The 24,648-nt window shown below is 41.6% G+C and overlaps 1 protein-coding gene across 1 annotated transcript in view; it reads right to left on the bottom strand.

The window, feature by feature from the left end:
* LOC136147181 (protein FAM169B-like) overlaps window positions 1–24,648 on the bottom strand; it is a 66,271-nt gene that overhangs the window by 21,542 nt on the left and 20,081 nt on the right. Inside the window, exons 2-3 of the mRNA XM_065906444.1 lie at window positions 18,688–18,773; window positions 12,962–13,139 (exon numbers count right to left, since the gene is read on the bottom strand). Of these exons, the coding sequence (XP_065762516.1) occupies window positions 12,962–13,139; window positions 18,688–18,773 (264 nt within the window). The remainder of the gene's footprint in view (window positions 1–12,961; window positions 13,140–18,687; window positions 18,774–24,648) is intronic.

The following is a 24,648-nucleotide window of genomic DNA, read 5'->3' as shown; positions in this document are numbered from 1 at the left end:
CCAACAAAGGTCCATATACTCAAAGCTATGGTTTTTCCTGTAGTCATGTAGGGATGTGAGAGTTGGACCATAAAGAAGGCTGAGCACCAAAGAACTGATGCTTTCAAATTGTGCTGGAGAAGAATCTTGAGAGTCCCCTGGACTTCAAGGAGATCAAACCAGTCAATCCTAAAGGAAATCAACCTTGATTTCCAATATTCATTGGAAGGACTGATGATGAAGCTCCAATACTTTGGCCACATGATGCGAAGAGCCGACTCATTAGAAAAGACTAATGCTGGGAAAGACTGAAGGCAGTAAGAGAAAAGGGCAGCAGAGGATGAGGTGGTTAGATAGCATCACCAACTCAATGGACATGAATTTGAGCAAACTCTGAGAGATCTGGCTTGCCACAGTCCATGGGGTCACAAAGAGTCGAACACAACTTGTTGACAGAACAACAGCTGACTCATGTGAATACGAATTAATGAAGAGAAATTTAACTGCTTCAAAGTTGTGAAGCATGTCGTGTGCTACGCCCATAACTAAGGTATCGATACAACATTACATGACTTTGTGACAAGCACTAAGGATAGGACCACAGCTGAAGAAGCACCATTAACTGTCCTGAACTTTTGATCTATAAACTCCTGCAGTAGTCAATTAAACCACATGTACTTGCCAGTGACTTTTTTCACAAATCATATGTGCAAAATAATAAAACATTATAAATGATGTCTATTCGTTATCTAAATTATTTTTTGCTTAATTTACCTGCAGGTTGCTAATATCAACCATTTTTTAGTTCATTAAAGTAAATTCCTCTCTTACCTTATAGAAAGGGATGGGAAAGCAAGGAATAAAATTTTATGATTCTTCCCTGGACCTCATCAAATGATGGTGGTAGAATGAAATGGTCATGCAGAGTCCCATATATAATAACTATTTGAAAAATAAATTTTAAAAACTCACAGATGCCACAGGGCATTCAAAAGCACATAGAAATCAGAAGAAATTTTAATTTCAAAAAATTGCAAATAAAATAACTAAAACCTGTGTGTTTGCAGCTTACTGGCCATGGGGGCATAACTCAACCCCCAAGGCTACAGAAAATATTGGTAGGAAAAACTGCAACCTTACCAGCTAAAGGCATCAAAGATCAAATTTCAGGACTAGGAAATTCTCAGGCAGCTAGAAATTTAAAGGCAAAGTGTCAACAGGGAACCACAGAATGAATGAAACCCTAATTCAGAGCAACTGCCAAATTCCTGGCTCATAAATAATCTACACACAAGTGAAGGAGACCCCAGGGAACCCGACCAAAAGAAGTCAGAAACCAAAGAGATGCCCAGCCTTGAAGGATGGAACTACATAGGATCAGATCTTTATGAGTTTGATGCTTTTTTTAACCAAGGACATTCCTCAACTGGCAGAAAGCTGAAGCCAAATGGGCTTGAAGGGTGAGGGTACAGACCCTAAAGCCAGCAGAAGCAAGGAAACCACAGGGGTCAACAGCATCCATGCCCAAATCTTGTCTAACCATCAACTTTGCAGGTACAGAGAAGACCTCTACAGAGCTAAGCTACAGAGGCAGTCATGAGACAAAGTACCAATATATATTAGCAGCTACGTATCAAAGGAGACAGAGTTTGTGATTTGAATCCAGGCAAGCCGACTACCTCCCAGATCAGAAATCCTCAAAACCACATACATAAAGTCAGAGCTGCTGCAATATGACTGCAACAGCTAGTCTTCAACCAACACATGCAAAGAAACAGGAAACTATGACCTACAGTCAGGGGAAAAAGGAAAGGCAATGGTAAAAATAACTGATTTCACTTTTTTCACCATACAGTTCAGCCCCTTTACCCATTCCACCCTCCCCCTTCTGCCCCCTCCCTGTGGTAACCACTGCTCTGTTCTCAAAATCTAACTGTCCTTACGAGGTTTGTTCATTTACTTTGGTTCATTTACTTTGGTTTTATATCTCCCATATGAGAAATCATGCAGTATTTGTCTTTCTCCATCTCATTTATTTCATTTAGAACAATGTCCTCAAGGTCTACTCATGTTGTCAGAAAGGGCAATGTTCCTCTTTTATGGCTGTATAGTATTCCATCATACATATATGCCACATCTTTGCCCATTCATCGCTAACGGGCACTTAACTTGTTATCCTATCTTGGCTATTATGAATAATGCCATGATGAACATAGGGGTGCATATATCTCTTTGAATTAGTCTTTTCATATTCTTTGGATACTCAGATGTAGGACAGCTGGATCACTGAATAGTTCTATTCTGAATTTTTCAGTGATCTCCCAACTGTTTTCCATAGTGGCTACACCAATTTACATTCCTACCAACAGTATATGGGGGCACACGAAGGTTTCCTATTCTCCACATCCTCGCCAACACTTGCTATTTCTTGCCTTTTTGGTAACAGCTATTCCAACAGGCACGAAGTAATATTTCATCATGGTTCTGATTTGCATTTCCTAATAATTAGTGATGTCAAACATCTTTTCATATGCCTGTTGGCCATCTGTATGTCTTCTTTGGGAAAAAAGTCTATTTCAGATATTCTGTCCATTTTTTAAATCAAGTTGTTTTTCTGTGGTTGAATTGTATAAGTTCTTTATCTATTTTGTGTATTAACACCTTATAATATGTACATTTACAAACATCTTCTTCCATCTGGTAGGTAATCTCATTTTGCTGATGATCTCTTTTGCTGCTGTTTCTCTTGCCTGAGGAGACATATCTAGAAAGCGATTGCTAAGATCGAAGTCAAACAGTGTGCTGTCTACATTTCATTTTAGAAGTTTTATGGTTTCAGGTCTTTCATTCAAGTCTTTAATCCATTTTGAGTTGATTTTGGGGTATGGGGTGAGAGAGTGTGTAATTTCACCTATTTCCATGTTGGCTGTCCCCAACACCATTTGCTGAAGAAACGATCCTTTCCTCATTGTATGTTCTTTGCTCTTTTGTTATAAATTAATTGATTTTATATGTGTGAGTTTATGTCTGGGTTCTCAATTCCATTCCATTGACCTGTGTATGTTTTTCTGCAAATACTGTGCTGTTTTAATTGCTATACTTTGTAAACAGAGTGTGGAATCGGAAAGTGTGGTCTCTTCAGCTTTGTCCTTTTTCTCGGGATTCCTTGGGCTATTTCAAGTCTTTTGTGGTTCCACATAAATTCTAGATTTTTTGTTTGTTTGTTTAATTTCTGTGAAAAAATATCCTTTGTATTTTGATAGGGATTGCACTAAATCTGTAGATTGCTTTAGGTCATATTGACATTTTAACAATGTTAATTCTTCCAATTCATGAGCACAGAATATCTTTTCATTTATTTATGTCTTCTTTCATTTCAGGTCTTTTACTTCCAGGTCAAATTTATTCCTAGGTATTTGATCCTTTTTGTGGCAATTATAAGTGGAGTTGTTTTCTTAATTTTTCTTTCTGCTAGTTCATTGTTAGCATATAGAAACATAGCACATTTCTGTATGTTGAATTTGTACCTTCCAACTTCACTGTATTCACTGATTATGGCTAATAGTTCTTTGGTAGAATCTTAAGGGTTTTCTATACATGAATATAAAATCATGTCATCCATAAAGAGTTTTACTTCTTCTTTTCTAAAATGGATACCTTTTATTCTTTTTCTTGCCTAATTGCCCTTGCTAAGACTTCTAATACTATGTTAAACAAGAGTGGCAAGAGTCTTGTTCCTGATCTTGTTCCTGATTTTCAAGGGAGAGCTTTCAGTTTTTCATGACTGAGTGTGATATTGGCTGTAAGGTTACAATATATGACCTCTATTATGTTTACATATGTCCCAGCAATCAAGATTCCCAGGAGAAATATCAATAACCCCAGATATGCTGATGACACCACTCTTATGGCAGAAAGCGAAGAACTAAAGATCCCCTTGATGAAAGTGAAAGAGGAGAGTGAAAAAGTTGGCTTAAAACTCAACATTCAGAAAAATAAGATAATGGCATTGGTCCCATTACTTCATGGCAAATAGATGGGGAAAGTGGAAACAGTGACAGACTTTATTTTGGGGGACTCCGAAATCATGGCAGATTTTGATTGTAGCCATGAAATTAAAAGACGTTTATTCCTTGGAAGAAAAGCTATGACCAACCTAGACAGCATATTAAAAAGCAGAGACATTACTTTGCCAACAAAGGTCCATCTAGTTAAAGCTATGGCTTTTCCAGTGGTCACGTATGGCTGTGAGAGTTGGACTATAAAGAAAGCTGAGGGCCAAAGAATTGATGCTTTTGAACTGTGGTGTTGGAGAAGACTCTTGAGAATCCCTTGGACTGCAAGGAGATCCAACCAGTTCATCCTAAAGGAAATCAGTCCTGAGTGTTCATTGTAAGGACTGATGCTGAAGCTGAAACTCCAATACTCTGGCCACCTGATGCGAAGAACTGACTCATTGGAAAAGACCCTGATGCTGGGAAAGATTGAAGGTGGGAGGAGAAGGGGATGACAGAGGATGAGATGGTTGGATGGCATCACCGACTCAATTGACATGAGTTTGAGTGAACTCCAGGAGTTAGTGATGGACAGGGAGGCCTGGCATGCTGCAGTCCATGGGGTCGCAAAGAGTTGGACACAACTGAGCGACTGCACTGAACTGAACTGATGTCCCTTCTACATCACTTCATTGAGAATTTTTTATCATAAGAGGATGTTTAATCTTATCAACGGATTTTCTACGTCTACAGAGATAATTTTATGCTTTTTATCCTTCAATTTTTTATGTGCTGCATCATGCTGACTGATCTGCATACGTTCAAACCATTTTTTAAGTATTTATTTAGTTTTGACTGTATTGAGTCTTAGCTGTGGCACACAGGCTTAGTTGCCACATGGCATGCGGGCTCTTAGCTCCTCAGCCAAGGATTGAACCTGTGTCCTTTGCATGGGAAGGTGGATTCATAACCACTGGACTACCAGAGAAGTCCCTACATTGAACTGTTCTTGCATCTCCGGAACAAATCCCATTTGATCATGGTACACAAACCTTTTAATGCATTATTGGATTTTGTTTGCTAATATTTTGTTGAGGATTTTTACAACTATGTTAACAGAGATATTGAACTATGTTCATCATTCTGTGTGTGTGTATGTACGTGTGTTGTCTTTGTCTGATTTTTGTATTAGGGTGATGCTGTCCTTGCAAAATGAGTTAGAAAGCATTCCCTTCTATTACATATTTTGGAAGAGTTTGGGAAAGACAGGCCTTAAAGCTTTGAATATTTGGTAGAATTCACCAGTGAAGCTGCCTGGTTCTGAACTTCTGTTTGGTGGGAGCGTCTGACTAGTGTTTCAATCTCTGTACCAGTGATCAGTCTATTCAAATTTTTTATTTATTCATGATTCAGCTTTGGACTCTTGTTCAATTCTAAGAATCCGTGCATTTCTTCTAGGTTGTCCATTTGTTGGCATATAGATGTTCATAATATTCTCTTGTAGCCCTTGGTATTTCTGTGGTATACGTTGTTATTTCTCCTCTTTCATTTCTGATTTTATTATTTCTTCCCTTCTACTGACTTTGGTCTTTCTTCATTCTTTCTCTTCTAGCTCCTTTCAGGGTAAATTTAGATTGTTCATTAGGATTTTTCTTGTATCCTGAGGTAGGTCTGTTTTGCTATAAACTTCCTTCTTAGTACCACTTTCGCTACATCTTATAAATTTTGGTATGTTGTCTTTTCATCTTACTTTAATCTTCAGGTAATTCTTTATTTCTCCTCTGACTTCTTCTTTGACTTAATAGTCACTCAGTAACACTTTGTTCAGTCTCCACATATCTGTGATTTTTCCAGCTTTGTTTTTGTAGTTGACTTTTAGTTTCATACCGTACCATTGTGATCAGAAAAGATGCTTGATATGATTTCAGTCTTCTTAAATTTACTGAGATTTGACTTGTGTCCCAACATATGGCCTACCCTTGAGAAAGTTCCATGTGAACTTGAGAAGAATGTGTATTCTGCTGCATTTGGATGGAATGTTCTGTATAAATCTATCCAATCCATCTGGTCTAATGTTTCATTTAAGGCTCAGTTTCCTTGTTGATTTTTTTGTCTGGATGATGTAGCCATGAAGTCCCCCACTATTATTGTGTTGCTATCAATTTCTCCCTTTAGGTCTATTAACAATTGTATATACTTTGGTGCCCTTATGTTAAATGCATACGTGTGTGTGTGTGCATCAACCACTATAAGGTTTTCTTGATAAATTGTCCCCTTTATACCTTTATTTTTACATACCATCCATTTTGGTCTCTTGGTGATTATTTGACTTTAAGTCTATTTTGTTTGCTATGAGTATGGCTTCACCCACTTTGTCTTGGCTGCCATTTCCTTGGAACATCATCTTCCAACCCTGCGCTTTTAGCCTATATTTATCTTTAGAACTGAAGTGAGTCTCCTGGAATCTCCAGTAACAAACTGGTTCTTGTTTTTTAATCCATCCAGCCACTCTATGGCTTCTGAGGGCTGAATTCACTCTATTTACATTTAGAGTAATTACTGATGAATGAGGACTTGGTACTCCCATTTCCTCATTTGTTACTGGTTTCTCTATACCATTGCTGTTTCTTTTTCTTTGTGTTCCAGCCTGTCATCTTGGTTTTGTGGTTTTCTATGATATTTTTTCACAGTTTCCTCCTTTTTTATGTTTCACGCCTCTGTTCTAGATTTATGTTTTGTGGTTACCATGAGGTTTGTATAAAACATCTCATAGATAAAATAATCCTTTTTCTGCTGATAGCATCTTATCTTCATTTACCTTAGGGTTCTTGCCTTTTCCCCACCTCTCCTTCTCTATTTTTGTTTTTTTCAAATTATCCCTTTTCATGTTGTAAGTTTTTTTGCCAAATTGAAGTAGCTCTAGTTATTTTTTTCTGATTTTCCCCTTTAACCTTTATGCTATAATAAAATGTTTAAAACTGACTCTGATAAACAGTTATAATTTTCTGATTCTATTCATATTTATTAACTTAGTTTTCTGTCCTTTTACCTTTTTGGTTCTGGTAGAAAAACTCCTTTCAACATTTCCTGTAAGGCACATCTAGTGTTAGTGAATTCCCTCAGTTTTTATTTATATCAGGAAGTCTTTATTTCACCTTATATCTGAGTGATAATATTTCTGGATAAAGGATTTTCAGGTCACATTTTTTATCTTTCAGTATCTTTAAAATATCATTCTCCTCCTTCCTGGCCTGTCGACTTTCTGCTGAGAAATCTGCTGGTAGCCTCTGTGGGTTTTTCTGGACGTTATCATCATCCCGTCACCCCTGGCTGCCTTTAAAATTAATTCTTTATCATTGATTTTTGATAGTTTTAAAATGGCTTGTCTTAAAGAAGGTCTTTTTGCACTGAGGCAATTAGGTGTTCTGTTAGTTTCAAGGACTTGTATACCCAGTTTCTTTCGCAGGTTTGAGAACTCCTCAGCTTTGATTTCTTTAAGGAACCTCTCTGCTCCCTTCTCCCTCTCCTCTCCTCCTGGGATACACATTACCCTCATGTTTACCCTGCCCATAAAGCTGGATAGCTCTCATACAATGTCCTCATTTTTTTATGTCTTATTTCTCTTTCCTCTTCTACTTGCATCACTTATAGATTTCTGTCTTTGAACTCACAACTTCTCTCTTCCATATGGTCTGATATATTTCCAGTGCTTTCTAATGCATTATTTATCTCATTTATTGAGTTCTTCAGCTCCAGAATTTCTGCTTGATTCTTTTTAGAGTCTTTAGTAGAGTATTACTTCTGATCATTAACTTTATTCCTGAGCTCACTGAACTGCCTTTCTGAGTTTTCTTATTGTTCAATGAATGTCTTCATGACACCTATTTTGAATCTTTGTCAGTTAAATTGTGATATTCCCTGACTTTAAATCTGGCTTCTGGGGAACTGTCATTTTCCTTTTGTGTATGGTGTTACCTTGGTCTTCATGGCACTTGTTCCTCCGTCAGTGTATTTGAAGTAGCGTCTTTCTGCTCGATTCTGATTCAACAGGGCAGAAATTCGGTCTTCTGTTTTCCAGTAGGTGGCGTGATAGCACAAGCTTATGGTTTTTCTTACCTGAGCTGCCTCCAGCTCCATTTGAGAGTTGGTCCATTCTACCTCTACCACTTCTGTCGGAGATGTGGCTCTGCATCCTCATGATTGCTTCTTGCGCCTCCAGGAGCCACTGAGGCCTTCCTGCTGCCGGTGTCACTGGCTGTGCCCCCTTCCCTGGCACCCAGGATCCCTGGCGGGAGGGAGTCGGGGTGGGACGGGCACCTCAGAGGCCAGGGCTGCCTCCCCTCACCCCCTGCTGCTATCTGTTCTCTGGAAGACGGGCTCAGGCCCCACAACCAGAGAGCCAGGCTGCTATTCCCTAGCCCTGCCTTCCCTCTGCGTTCCAGTCCACCAGCTTTAAATGTACAGACATGGAGGATTTTCCACCATACTGGTGTGTTGAGTAGAGGCACTTTTGCTGAACTGTGAATGCTTTACTGGGTGTAGGCTGAAGGGGAGCTTCTTATTTCACCATGTTGCTGATGTCACTCTAATACAACTGATTTTAAGTAGGTCCAGATGTTGGATTTGGCAGGCAAAGAACTCAAAACGACTTTATAAATACGTTCAAAGAATTAAAGTAATCCTTTAAATTAAAGGGAAAGATATGCTCGATGAATAAATAGAGAATCTCAACCAGAGAAATAGAAACTATACATAATAGAAATTACACAGGTCAAACGTACAATAACTGAAATCTAAATAGGCTCAACAACAGTTTGGAGATGGCAGATAAACTTGAATACAGATCAACAGAAATTATCCAACCAAAAAAGAGGGAAACGTTTGAATAAAAATGAACAAAATTTCAGAGACCTACAAGACAATATAAAGCACCCCAGCATACATATAACTGGAATCCCAGATAAAGAAAAGAGCATAAAAATTTGAAGAACTAATCACCAAAATCTTCCCAAATTTGGTAGGAAACTTAGATTCAAAAAGCTCAACAAAGCCCCCAAAGAGATAAATGAAAATAAAATCACTCCTAGAAAAATCACAGTTAAACTGCAAAAAAGCTAAAGAGAAAGATTTGAAAGCATTCAGAGAAAAATGCCATTTTATGTGTGAAGAACAACAATAAATTAATTGCTGACTTCTCACCAAAGACTATGAAAGCCAGAAGATACTGGAACAATATATTGAAAGTTCTGAAGGAAAAAAAGGTATCACTAACTATTCTATAACCACATAAACAACACTTCAAATATGTAAGTGAAATAAAGACATTTTCAATAAACAGAACCTGAGAGCCTTTATTGCCATCAACTCCCTACAAGAAATTTTAAAGGAAGAACTTTAGCCTGAAGGGCAACTGGAACCTATACAAAAAAATTTTAATGGTAAATATCTGGATAAACATTTCTAAATTACATATTTTTTCTTTACACCTTTAAAAGATATAACTATCTAAATTAAAATATATAAGTCAGTAGCAACAGGTTTATAACAAACATCTAATATATCAACACAATAATAGCACTATGAAAATATAATAATAGATACATAAAAATATACTATTGCAAGGTTTCTATATTTTACCTTAAGTAATTCAATATTCACTCTAAGTTAATCTAGGTTTAAGATGCATATGTAATCTCTAGAGCAACAACTTTTAAAAGTACAAAAACATAAAGCTAGAGTGCCAAGAAAGAAATGAAAATGAAATAGTAAAAATATCTGATTAAAACAAAATGATACAGGAAGAGAACAGAGAAAGACAAAAAGAAACAGAAGAGAGAAAACAAACTGCAACAGAGAAGATCTAAGTGCAACCATATCAATAATTAAATGGAAATAGACTAATATTCCAATCAAAAGACAGAGATTATTAAAAGTAGATTTAAAATCTAAGACCCAATTTTATGCTGTCAACAAAACACATCCTTTAAATATAAAGACATAAATGACTAAAAGTAAAAGGCTAGGAAGAATTTATTCTATGCAAAGAGTAAGCATAAAAAGATGAAGTGGCCATATTAATAGCAGAGAAAATAAATTTCATAATAAGATATATCACTGAATACAAGTGGAGGGCTACTTTATAATGACAAAATGGTCAATACATCAGACAAATATAGCAATTATAGTTTAGATGTGATTAATAACAAAATTCCAAAATACATGAAGTACAAAATACACAAAATACAGACAGAACTAAAAGAAGAAAGAGGTGAATCCCCAATCACAAAGACTTGAACATACTTACCTCAGAACTTCACAATCAGGTAAAAATATTAGTAAGAACATTGAATGACAGTATCAATCACCTTAATCTAACTAACTTTCAAAACATGAAACCCAATACCTACAAAATACACTCACTCTTTCAAGTCCATATGGAGTATTTACCAAGATAAACCACATACAGGACTATAAAACAACTCTCAACAGGTTTCAAAATGTTAAAATGTTACAGACTATATTATCTTATTGCAACAGAATTAAATTAAAAATCAACAAAAAATAAAACATCTGGAAGTGCTCACAAATATCTGGAAATTAAAAACTTACTTTTAAAGAAACCATAAAAATCATAAAGCAAATTGGAAGATATTTTGAGCTGAATTATAATGAAATTTGGTAAATGATAAATTAGGTTGCACTAAAATTTAAAACTTCTGTGCTCTGAAAAAATTATTATGCCAAAATGAAAATGTTTTCAAAATATATCTGATTAAGAACAGAGAGCTATAACATAAAGAATACTCAATGCTCAGTAATATTAAGAAAACAAACAACCCAATTAAAAAAATAGGCAAAAGTATCTGAACAAACACTTCACCAAAGAAGACATATGACCATCGGAAAAGCACATGAAAACAGGATAATACCATTAGGAAAATGCAAATTAAAATCAAAATTAGACATCAGATACCAACTTGCAGAATGACTAAAATTAAAAATACAACACCAAGGACAAGCAAGCATGTGAAGTGACTGGAACTCTCAAACACTGATGATAGCAAAGTCTATATAACTATTCCACAGAAATACTTTCATTCTGGCTCTCCAAAAAACAAACTAATCCAGAAATAAGCAGTAAAAAAAAATATTTTTAATTGTCAGAAAAATACTTTTTATTTACTTTCTATTCATTTTATATTTTTTAAACTAACTCAATTTCTGGGTGACTAACAGTCAATAGCCACTTAAAAAAATCAGTTCATGGGTGAAAACAACGAGACCCAGTAAGCAGCTTCAGAGAAAGTGAATGTGAAACTGTTAGTCACTCAGTCATGTCTGACTCTTTGCAACACCATGGACTGTAGCCCACCAGGCTCCTCTGTCAGGGAATTCTCCACGGAAGAATACTGGAGTGGGTTGCCATTTCCTTCTCCAGGGGATCTTCCCAACCAAGGAATGGAACCCAGGTCTCCCGCATTGCAGGCAGATTCTTTATCATCTGAGCCACCAAGGAATCCCAAGCAGAGAACTTTCCAGCAGATTTGTAGATTCATGAGAAACGAAGAGGAGGCAGAAATCCAAGCACTGAGTCTGATCTGCCTCAATTCAACAGCTTATTATCCTCCTTCCGCACCACAGTCCTGGGTCTGCTTGAAATGAATGAGACATCACACCCAGCCTCTGCTTGATTCTCTTAGAACAAAGTCTGGGATATCACGGAGACCAGCAGCAACAGCAGCACTGGGCAAGACCAAGGTCGAGCTGTTTCTGCCCTAAACTGTGGCTCACACATCAGGTTCAGATCTGTTAACAGTTTTTGTTACTATTAGTAGGACTTTTATAGCACAAAGGATTTTGCCACAAACGGAAGACAAGCCATGTGGTAGAAGATGACAACAAATGAGTCTCCCGAGAAAGAGAAATTACCAAAATACTTCCTCTTTGAGTATTCGCCAGATCCCTGGGTCTATCTAAATGAATGACTAAAGAACACGGCCACCCCAAGGAGTGAAACAGTACGTCAAAATAGAAGGACAGATGGCTCTCAATAACCCAAGGAGCTGACAGACACGGTACCTCAGCCTCTATGACTGACTTTGACAAATAATGACCTACACGACTTGCTTGCGTGAGACACGAGCTGTCTCACACCACACTGAGGGAAGGGAAAAAAAGTGAGAAATGCACATCTCCTCCATCCTGGACATGTGGAACAGATACACATGTGAACACAGTTCAAAACCACAATACTAGCCTTTGTATTCCCAGGGAAGAACACTCAGCTAAGACAACAGCATATCTGTGGTGATGTACTCGAAAATTTTATTTTTGCTAAAATTCAGAACTTTGTAAGAATTAAATGATAGGGCTTGACCAACTGGGTCAGAGATGTTGACAGAACTTTCAAAGAAACTATTAAAGAAAGCAGGGTTAAGGAAGAGCGTGATCCCTTAGACAAAACAGCACAAGTTCCACACACCCTGCTCCTCACCACCCCTAAAAACAAGTCCCAGGACTTTACCCTAACCTCGCTATTGTGGCCGACCTCCCTCTTTTCTGAGGTAATGTCTATAAATCTTGGCATCCAGCGTGCCTTTGCACCACATGACAGCTATTAGCAATGGTGTTTTTCCCAACAGCAAACTGGGAGCATTAAAGAAAAGAAACGAATAGCATTGTGCTTGCAAAGTCGTTTTACAACCATTAACGGCAACAACCATTTTATGGGGGACGTGGCACTACCTGGGAGCCCAAGGGCCATAATAGATCTTCATCCTCTTTGCCAGTAAAACGAGAAATGTGGTGAAAACGAAATCCATACCTTGGGCTTATTTACATGACAGCTGAATTATTGACACTTCTCGCGCCAGAAGATTCTCTCCAAGGAACGTCTGTGCTCAGGGCATCCTCCGAGCAGGCAGGCCCCCAGAGCCTCCCTGCAAGCCTGAAGCGGCAGTGGCCCCACACGACCACACAGCCCTCACCTTTCCTTTTGGTTGTGTAAAATCCAACAGCTGCTCCATCTCGCCACAGAATCTTAGCCTCCTCCTTCACGGAGTGAGGTAAAAAAAACATGTCATCATCATCCAAATTCCTTTCTAGTCTTCCAAAAATAACGACGTTCAGAATGAAAAGCACAATCCTTTCCCCAAATGACTGAACCTTTGAAGGAAAAACAAAAAGAACATCTAAGTGAGACAAGAAGGGAAAGTCAGACACAATAAACTCTAGGCTTGGAACCCACCCGCACGCCGGGGGCCCAGGTGTGGGCGCCCCTGCCCCGTGCTTCTTCTTCTGCTTGAGATCCAAACTGGGGGCCACAGTTTCTCACAGAGGTCTTCTCAGCCCTGGCCTTTCACACCCTCTGTGGCCTCCAGGAGCAGGGGGCAGGGCCAGAAAGGCCCCCTTGGTCTCCAGAGCCTCAGACGTGGAGCATGAAGAAACAGAGATCAGTCAGTCATGTATCAGTGAAACAGAAGGTGACTTCCAGGCAAGGCATTTCAGCAGAAACACTGGATGTATCCAGAGAGAAACCCAGTCTGCCATCTTTAACAACAGCTCCAAAATTCTTCCTTCTCTGAAGGAAGGTAAATAACAGAGGGTCATTATTGGTATACAGTTGCTACACCAAGATCAACTGGTTTTCAATGACTTGTGACAGATTTTGAGCACATGCTAGTGTCTCAACCCCACAGAGTTACTGGAACTCAAGGCCCAGCCCATCCTAAGGCTACATATGGAACCATCTCTCACCCATTGCAATGTCACGACAACTGAGGAAACTACTGTGGTCAAGGTCAAGCCCACAAAAGGGCTTTATCATTAACAAGTCAAAATGACTTCCTGTTCCTGCCTGTCGGCATTCTCTGCATTCATATAGCCCATGGCTGGCACAGTTCAGTTGCTAGTCATGTCCACTTTTTGCACCCCCATGGACTGCAGCATGCCAGGCTTCCTTGTCCATCACCAACTCCAAGAGGTTGCACAAACTCATGTCCGTTGAGTCGGTGATGCTATCCAACCATCTCATCCTCTGTCATCCCCTTCTCCTCCCTCCTTCAATCTTTCCTAGCATTAGGGTCTTTCCTAATGAGTCAGTTCTTCGCATCAGATGGTCAAAGTATTGGAGCTTCAGCTTCAGCATCAGTCCTTCCAATGAATATTCACGGTTGATTTCCTTTAGGATAGACTGGTTTGATCTCCTTGCAGTCCAAGGGAATCTCGAGAGTCTTCTCCTACTCCTCAGCTCAAAAGCATCAATTCTTTGGTGCTCAGCCTTCTTTATGTTCCAACTCTCATATCCATACATGACTACTGGAAAAACCATAGCTTTGACTATATGTACCTTCATTGGCAAAGTAATGTCTCTCTGCTTTTTAATATGCTGTCTAGGTTAGGTATAACTTTTCTTCCAAAGAGCAAGCATCTTAATTTCACGGCTGGCACAGGTGGTACAAATGAAGGCCTCCTGCACCCACAGTAGACGTAACTAATCAATCCCCATTCTATGTGACTGAGCCCAGATGCAGTCTAAATTCAGTCCTCTGGACAACTACAAGAAACCACTAAAATGTGGCACTTGAGGTAAAACCAAACAGCCAGTGACACAATGACAGTATTATTAGATTTTACTCCAACAACATTCCCGTATGACAGCCTAAGGGTCTGGGTTTTTATCACCCCTTCGTATGCACCACGATGAAACCAGCAAGAGTATTATTAATGCCTGGGCTGAGACTGCCACCTACATGCTACCAGTTGATTCTTCCCAGCCACGAGGGAAATCCTGGTTTACAGGTGAGGAGACTGGAGCTCAAAGAAGGTAAGCAGTTCCATTTGTTGATTTCACTGCCTCATTCACAAGAAGACTTAAGACAGTTGGAGGAGGGCTCTGCCAAAGGCAGGCCAGGTCTGAAACCCCAGACCAGGACATCTGCGTCCCAGTGGACCTGCTGCAGCCCAGAAGGCTGCTCCCCTCTGCATTTTCATCCATTAGGGCTCTAGGAGAGGGAGCTGCTGCTGCGTGCATGCTCAGTTGTATCCGACTCTCTGCAGCCCCCTGGACTGAAGCCCACCAGGCTCCTCTGTCCATGGGATTTCCCAGGCAGGAATACTAGAGTGGGTTGCCATCCCTTCTTCAGGGGATCTTCCTGACCCAGGGATTGAACCCACTTCTCCTGCATTGCAGGCATTTTCTTTTCCACTGTGCCACATAGGAAGTCCTTAAGTTTGACATAAATATGATGCTTGGTTTTATATTTAATGTGTGCTATGCTCAGTTGCTTCAGTCATGTCCAATGCTTTGTGACGCCATGGATTGTGGCCCACCAGGCTCTGTCCAGGTAATTCTCCAGGCAAGAATACTGGAGTGGGTTTCCATTTCCTTCTCCAGAGGATCTTCCTCACTCGGGGATCGAACCTGGGTCTCCTGGATTGCAGACAGATTCTTTTACCGCTGAGCCACCAGGGAAGCCCTTTATATTTAATACTTGACCCTTAAATATTTATCATCATCATCATCACTTGTGGTTGTGGCTTCTCAACTTGGATTTGCTGGGAGAGCTTCAGCAACTCACTAGTCGAGGGAGAAGACTGCCTCAGTGCTCTCTCAAACACTTGTATGCTTTTCAGATGCTTCAATAATAAAAATAAATCAGCTTGCAGCCCTCTAACAAATGGCACAAAGTGCTCAGTGCCAATAAACTTATTAATTGGCCCAGAATGCAAACTATTTCACCTTCATCTGGAGCCAAATCTTAGATGAGAAAAAGATTTGCAAAAGCCACACCGCTTAACTCTGAGAAGCCACCCCAATTTTGTATTTCAGACAGTAGCAGCCAAGTCAAGTTCTGACTTTAAGAATAACTAGTTCATCACGAAACTCGACGGGTGTGATGTGGGAGGTTATATTTTTCAACTTACAAAACCAAAAAGTTCAGAGGAAAGCTAGAAGAGAAAAACAGATTGCATCTGGAGAAGGGAAATAACCAATCAAAACCTGGCAGGAGAAGAAAGGAAGAAAGAAATGCACTTAATTTGTCCAATTTTATTACGGGGGGAAAATGTGTGACATGTGATTCTGACTTAGAGACATTTCTGAAATCAAAAAACTAAGATCCGGTTCTAATCCCTCAATTAGGACCACTAATGATGTTCACAGAAAGAACACTAAGGAAGTTGGGTTTCAGTTTGGTTTGGTTTGGTAATTTGTGAAGAAGAGCTGACTAAGAAATAGAATGCAATTAAAAGGAAAGAAGTCAAGACCCCAAGTTCTATAAATTGAGAGGAAAACTATCCCCACACACAGCTGGGGCAGACAGATCTTTACAACCTGGTTCATTAAGTGGAATTAACACTCAAGTTTCTGTTCACTGCATTAGCCACATTTTCAGAAAATGTGAGGGCTTTTCCTCATCTAAATTTAGAATTGATACACAAAGGAAGTTACCACTCTTATTCTGCAATATATATATATATATACATTTAAAGAGCAAACCAGACTCTTCCTGGAATTTAGAATACCCAGTTGCTCTTGCCACCTTCTTCAGTATGGACAGTGGCACAGACGGCTACGTCAGGCAGCCTCACTGAGTACATCATGCTTATTTGCTGAACCTCCAGCCATCATTAATTTATTGGAAGAAAGCCCTTTTCAAAATAATATCTATCACATCAATTAAAACCAGACCTGAAACCTTCCTGCCTTTTGTGACAATATGGATGGAACCTGAGGGCATGATGCTGAGTGAGATAAGGGGAAAGACAAACACTGCATGACCTCACCTACAGTGTAACATTAAAGGGTCAAACTCACGGTGGCAGAGACTTAGCGGTGGCTGCCAGGGTCTGGGCATGGGGAAAAGGGAAAGATGATCAGCAGGTTCAGACTTCCAATAATAAGATGGACACGTTCTGGGGTCTAATACACAGCACAGTGACTGTAGCTAATGATACCTGTATATATACTTGAAAGTTGCTAGAAGCATACGTCACCACACAAAAAGAAATGGCAATTAGGTGATGTGATGCAGGTTTAACTGACACTGTGGTGGTAACCATTTTGCAGTATATCAGTGTATCAAATCAAGACTGAGCACCTTAAACTTGTTCTTTAGTTGCTAAGTCATATCTGACTCTTTTGTGACCCCACAGACTGTACGCCGCTAGGCTCCTCTGTCCATGGGATTTCCCAGGCCAGAATACTGGAGTGGGTTGCCATTTCCTCCTCCAGGGGATCTTCCCAGCCCAAGCACTAAACCCACGTCTTGGCAGGCAATTCTCTACCAGTGAGCCCTCCTTAAACTTACACAGTGTTATATGTCAACTGCATGCATGTGTGCTAAGTCACTTCAGTCACGTCTGACTCTTTGTGACCGTGTGGACCACAGCCTGTCAGGCTCCTCTGTCCACAGGATTCTCCAGGCAAGAATACTGGAGTGAGGGGCCATGCCCGTCTCCAGGGGATCCTCCCAGCCCAGGGATTGAACCCGTGACTCTTATGTCTCCTGTATTGACAGGCAGTTTCTTTACCACTTGTGGCACATTATACCTCAACAAAGCTGGTGGGAGTGAAACATACTTGAAACATACTTGAAAAAGATAACCCATAGAAAAGGGAGAAATATTTGCTAATAGTATATGCAATAAGAGCTTGCATCTAGAATATGGAAAAACTCTTACAACTCAACAGTAAAAAGTCAATACAATTAAAAAGTGGGCCAAGGATATTAATAGCTACTCCCCAAAATGGACAATAAGTATATGAAAAGATGCTGAACATCCTTGGCCACAGGGAACCTTTACCCTCGTCATCCTCGGTCTCTATAAAGCCACAGCGCCTCAAAGCCCACCAGTCCTGCCGTCAGAGAGGCTAGAGTTTGTGTCCAGTTAAATCACTTACTAGCTATGTGGCTCAGCTTCAATTTCTTTGTCTACAAAGCAAATACCTTAAAGACTCTGAAGTCAGATAATCCCTGTCAAAAGTCTGGGTAACACATAGGCTAGCATCTAGCACGTCTAATTCATAGTAAGTACCAGTAAATCTACTGGAAAGTAATAAAACTTCCCTACACACTAGAGAGATGATATGGATTAACGTTTCAGAATTAAGACAGGAGAGGCCACTCAGGAAGGCAAGAGAGATTTACCAATAGCCAGATACCTGTTGCATATAGCCATTAACACTATTTTTCTTGAAGGTGGGGTGTTATAGATGGAACGGTGCCCACCAAAAAGATATTAAAGTCCTAACTCCCAGGGCTGTGAATGTGATTTATTTGGAAAAAGGGTCTTGACCACATCAAGGTGAGGTCATTAGGGTGGCCCCAATCCAACATGACAGGTGTCCATATAGAAAAGGGGAATTTAGACAGATCCAGACAGGGACAGAGGAATGAGGATGGGAAGATACAGGGGGAGCACCACTGATAAGCCAAGGAAAGCTGAAGTGAGGAGACAGGTCTGGAGCAGATTCTCCCTCACTGACCTTGGAAGAAATCGACCCTGCCAACACCTTGCTTTTGGATTTCCAGTCTCTGCGACTGGGAAATAGCACATTTCTGTTGTTTAAACCACCCAGTCTGCTGGCACTTTGTTAGAGCAGACCTGTAAAATGAATCCACAGGGATAGACTAACTTAGTAACGTGATAATAAGTACACCAACCTTTACAACCCCTTTCACAATATCCACTTGAATTTGCAATGCCTCACCTTCATCAGACCTTCTCTTGAAGGATCAGAGGTTCTTAGTACATCTTCAGTGGTCCACCAGGACTCCTTCACATAAACAGCCACAACTGAAAGAGAAAGCCAAGAGAAAATGATGAAGTGCACATGGCCGTCAAAGGGGCAGTTTTATCAGCTTGCAGCCACTGTCAAGAAGCAAAGGAAAGTTTACGTGTGAGCAAAGAGATGATGTTTCTCGGATGAGCTCTCTGAGAGCACTGACCAGGAGAGAGAGACCACTCTCACCTGAAAGGACTTCACAGGTGTCTGCAGAGATGGCCTGTTAACCACCCCAACACAGGATGTACCCCAGTGCTCTTGGATGCAAGAGGCTACACAGTAGTACTGACAAATTCAATGGGTGAGAATTACATTTTTTTTTTAAAGTCCAACTATATGACCCAACTTGGAACTCTGCAAATTTAGGCAAACCCAACATTATCTAAAGGCATGGAATGATCCCTCATTATCCAGGGTGCTGGGTTTGGCAGTGGCTTCTTTTACATGCTTTTGTTTCATTCTGACGATGAAATTGACATCTGCATTCTTCTGAGGACACAGACATTCTGAGCAGGAAAGGCAACCAGCAAGGAGGGCTGAGGTCAGGCCCACCCCTCAGACCCCGGACTCCAAGCTTAATGCTCTTTCCAAGAGGCTGGAGATGGGTCAGTTGTAGACGGGGCAAATTGTGGAGGGGTGGTGGGGATCTTTGTGTAAGAGAACTCTGGGGCTAGGACCTACAGGAGACGGAGGATAGAGACATCTCTCCTACCCCACTCCTGCCCCCATGTTCTGAGATAGTCACTGAGACCTGTTGATTCCACCCACTCTGAGTTTGGACACGGGGGCTTCCCTGGCGGCTCAGACAATAAAGAATCCACCTGCAAGGCAGGAGACCTGAGGTTGACCCCTGGGTCAGGAAGCTCCCCCAGAGAAGGGAATGGTTACCCACTCCAGTCTTCTTGCCTGGAGAATACCACTGACAGAGAAGCGTGGCAGGCTACAGTCCATGGGTTTGCGAAGAGTCAGACATGACTGAGCAACTAACACCTGCTGCTTAGTAGAGGTGATCCTGGAACACCCTCAATCTCACCAGGCCCCAGCTGTCTCATCGGAACCACCCAGGCTGATGAGCCAAGGTGGCTGGCAAGTTCGGATGAGGGTCAGATGTGAAACACCCAGAACAGGGCTAGGCAGGTAGGAGCACTCAGCATCTGCTAATTAACACGCCAGTTCCTCCCTGCTCCTGCTGCAGCCGCCGGGGCCCATCATTCCACCTGCTGCCTCCCGACAGGATCCACCCCCTCCAGAGCCCCGGATGCCCGCTGGTCTGTCCCCACCTGGTCCCCTGTCCCAGTCTCCCCTGCCAATCTTTCCATCCTGAGGGGCTGCTCCAAAGGCAAATCCAGTCACGGCCTCCACCTCTTATCTCCCAACTGGGCAGCTCTCCTTTCCTGGCTTAAAAAATCACATTTTAAAACACTAAAGTCACCTTGGCTGCTTTCTGGCTTTTTTTTTTTTAAGATTGTTTTTAAAAGAAGTTTTAGGGCTTCCCTGGTGGTTCAGTGGTAAAGAGTCTGTCCGCCAATGCAGGAGACATGGGGTTTGCTCCCTGCCCCTGCCCCACAGCTAGTGAGCCTGTGCTCTGGAGCCCAGAAGCCACAACCACTGAGCCCATGTGCTGTAGCTACTGAAGCCTGCATGCCCAGGAGCCCACGATCTGCAACGGAAGAAACCACTGCAATGAGAAGCCTGCGCACCACAACGCGAGCAGCCCCCGCTCTCTGCAACTGGAGAAAAGTCCATGCAGCAACAAAGACCCAGCACGGCCAAAAATAAACAAACACAATTATTTTAAAAAGCAAGTTAAGTGCTTTGAAAAGAGAGACAAGTTCTAGGTTCATGGCAAAACTGAGAGGAGCGAACAGAGATTTCTCATATTCCCCCTCCCCCGACACACAACCCTTGTTATCATCATCCCCCACCAGCACGGGACATTTGTTACAACCCATGGACGTAAACTGATACTTCATGATCACCCAACGTTTCCATCAGGGTTCACTCTTGTACATTCTATGGGTTTGGACAAATGTATCATCACACGTACCTATCACTACAATATCACACAGAGTATTTTTGTTGCCCTGAAAGTTCTCTGTGCTCTGCCTGCTCATCCCTTCTTACTACCTCCTACTCCTGGCAACCACTGATCTTTTTCTGTCTCCATAGTTTTGCCTTTTCCAGAAGGTCATAGAGTTGGAGTCATACAGTATATAGCGTTTTCAGATTAGTTTCTTCCTGATGCAAAGAACTGACTCATTGGAAAAGACCCTGATGCTGGGAAAGATTGAAGGTGGGAGGAGAAGAGGACAACAGAGGATGAAATGGTTGGATGGCATCACTGACTCGATGGACATGAGTTTGAGGAAGCTCTGGGAGTTGGTGATGGACAGGGAAGCCTGGCGTGCCGCAGTCCACAGGGTCGCAAAGAGCCAGACATGACTAATTGACTGAACTAACAGTGAAATGCATTTAAGGTTGCTCTATGTCTGTTCACGGGACTTCTCTCATAGATCAGTTGGTAAAGAATCCACCTACAATGCAGGAGACCCCAGTTCAATTCCTGGGTGGGGAAGATCCCCTGGAGAAGGGATAGGCTACCCACTCCAGTATTCTTGGGCTTCCCTTGTGACTCAGCTGATAAAAAATCTGCCTGCAATGCAGGAGACCTGGGTTCAATCCCTGGGTTGGGAAGATCCCCTGGAGAAGGGAAAGGCTACCCACTCCAGTATTCTGGCCTGGAGAATTCCATGGACTGTATAGAGTTGGACATGACTAAGCAACTTTCACTTTCACATGTCTGTTCATGGGGCTTCCCAGGTGGCGCTAGTGGTCAAGAATCTGCCTGCCAATGCAGGAGACACAAGACACGCATGTTCCATCCCTGGGTCAGGAAGATCCCCTGGAGGAGGGCACAGCTACCCACTCCAGTATTCTCGCCTGAAAAATTCCATGGACAAGAGCAGCCTGGGGGGCTACAGTCTAAGGGGTCACAAAGAGTCAGACACGACTGAGGACATGTGTCTTTTCATAAAGACATAGATATTTCACAGCTCAAAATTATTTTCAGCACTGTATTCAGTGCTAAAATATTCCATTGTCTGAATGTACCATAGTTTAGTCCTCCTCCACTATCTTTTTATACTACTTTTGTTGCCACTTTTATACCTGCTTCTCAAGACAGGTATCTGAGCCCCCAGGGGTCTAGGAGCCACAAGATTAAAAAAAATACATCTTCCCAGTCAAATCTTTTTAGTTGGAAAATTGAAGGAAAACAACCCAGAGTAGAAAACAAAAGTCCCTTGAACATTTAACGTCAGGCTCAAGACTTTAAAATAAATTTTGTGAGGCAATTGAGTTAAGCTGCCACCACCTTCCTCCCTATTCCTCTCTGCTCTTGGAGGAACTTAAGACCAAGCGATGACATTAGCTATTATTGAGCACTAACTCTGCACAGCCAGTTCCTTCTTTCCAAAACCCAACAGCATCTAATTCACTGTCAGTTTCATACCAGTGGTGAATTTTGTCTTCTCCAACAATAGTTCCAAAATTGATAGAGCCGACTGAGAGAGAGAAGAGCCAATTAAATGCTTGACATCTGCCTTCATTTATTCAACTAAATTTATGCTCCAAATGGCACCTACTAGAACTTGCAGGAGGCTTATAAAACCATAAGGATTATTTTCCTGCTTAACAAGGTGAATCAATAAAAGATATTCCATTTACTAATATGGCGTATTATTTGTAATACAGATGTTCAATTTACTGACACAGTTTCAAACAGGACATGTGTTACGACTTGGTGTTTGTGCGGTGCCTTGCAAAGTTTCCCGGGGCACTTCAGAGCATTAATTAGCCACACAAGTTGTCACAGAATAGACTGAATTTTTTTTCAAAACTAATCTTAAGCTGTAAGGTATACATAACAATGAAGGTGAAGTCTGATCAAATTTAATAGGCTTAAAATGAATTGTCTCAAAAACAACTCTTGAAAAACAATCAGCCTTCCAAAAAACAGCAGCTTTTGATCAGAAAAGCCTGCTACCTAGTCAAGAGGAGACAGGCAGGAGGAACAGGGCAGAGCCCTTGGAGAGAGGCTGTTTCCAGCTCAGCAAGGACAAAAGGTGGGCCCTCGGGGGACTGGCAGCCACTGCAGAGCAGCCTCGGGGCATCACTCCCAAGACACTGGGGCCAGCAGTTTCCGAGAGGCACAAAGTAGAAACCGCACATCTGTAGTTTTAAAAAACAAACAGAATCCTGATCAGTAGCCTCTGGCTCTCCACCACGCAGGACCTGGGAGACGGGACCCCTGCAAAAGACTGAGCCGTGCTGACAGCAGTTGGCAGGGCACTGTGGGTGACAGGTCAGCCTCACTGCTCTGATTTAATGCCCGTCTCCCGTGAGTGACAGGTGACCACAAAGAAGATGCCAGTAATGGACTGTACTCTGTGACACCCCAAGGTTTCCCAAACAAGTTAAGACAGTGAGGCTGACTTCCAGTGGCGTGGCTTCATCAAGGCTCAGCAGGATGAACTGATTTCAACTAACTGGGGCTGAGTTTCCAGATGCACAAATGGCCCAGCTCCCCAGAGGCCGCTGAGTAAGTCTGCATCCTTGCCCCTGGGAGTCGGTAGCCTGCAGAGAAGAGAGAGCTAAGCAAGCTGCTGCAATATGGGGCAAGATGTGATAGACGCTGGAATCGAGCTGGGAGCCAGAGTCCAGAGGACCCAGAGGAGGGGTCAGTTCTGCTGAGGGGCTGGGAAATTAGAAGACGCTTACTCCTTAGAAGGAAAGCTATGATCAACCTAGACAGTATATTAAAAAGCAAAGACATTACTTTGCCAACAAAGATCCATCTAGTTAAAGCTATAGTTTTTCCAGTAGTCATGTATGGATGTGAGCGTTGGACTATAAAGAAAGCTGAGCGCCAAAGAATTGATGCTTTTGAACTGTGGTGTTGGAGAAGACTCTTGAGAGTCCCTTGGACTGCAAGGAGATCCAACCAGTCCATCCTAAAGGAAATGAGTCCTGAATATTCACTGGAAGGACTGATGCTGAAGCTGAAGCTCCAATACTTTGGCCACCTGATGCGAAGAGCTGACTTATTGGAAAAGACCCTGATGCTGGGAAAGATTGAAGGTGGGAGGAGAAGGGGATGACAGAGGATGAGACGGTTGGATGGCATCACTGACTCAATGGACATGAGTTTGAGTAAACTCCGGGAGTTGGTGATGGACAAGGAGGCTTGGCATGGGGCCATGGGGTTGCAAAGAGTCGGACACAACTGAGCAGCTGAACTGAACTGAACTGGGAATGCGTCCACAGGAAGTCGGCCAGATCAGGTTCTGGATCACCAGGTAAGGCATCAGAACAGGCAGAGACGACAGGCAAGGGCAGAGTAACCCTCGAGCAGAGGCACAGAGCCATGCAGATCCAAGGCCACACTCAGGACACCTCAAGCAGTGTGCTGGGCAAGGCTTAAACATGGGAGAGGCAGAGGGGCAAACCAATTATAGAAAGGTTGCAGCAAACATGGCTAACGTGTAGAAGCCCATCACTTCCCTACATGCCAGCAATGGACAAGTGGAATTTGAAACTACAAACAATACCATTTACATTAGCACCCCCCAAAAATGAGATACTTAGGCTTATACAAAATGAGATACATATTTTATACAAAATATGTATAAAAGCTATACAAGGAAAATTATTTGCAAAGCTCTAATGAACAAAATCAAAGAAAAACTAAAGAGATATTCTGTGTTCTTGAATAGGAAGCTTCAATAGTATTAAAATGCCAGTTCTTCCCAACTTGACTTATAGATAGATGCAATACAATCCAAATGAAAATTCCCAAGAAGTTATTTTATCGATTTCCCTGAAATG

The sequence above is a fragment of the Muntiacus reevesi genome, chromosome 15 (genome assembly GCF_963930625.1).
Source record: "Muntiacus reevesi chromosome 15, mMunRee1.1, whole genome shotgun sequence".
NCBI lineage: Eukaryota > Metazoa > Chordata > Mammalia > Artiodactyla > Cervidae > Muntiacus > Muntiacus reevesi.
This window is presented reverse-complemented; position numbering and strand designations above follow the sequence as displayed.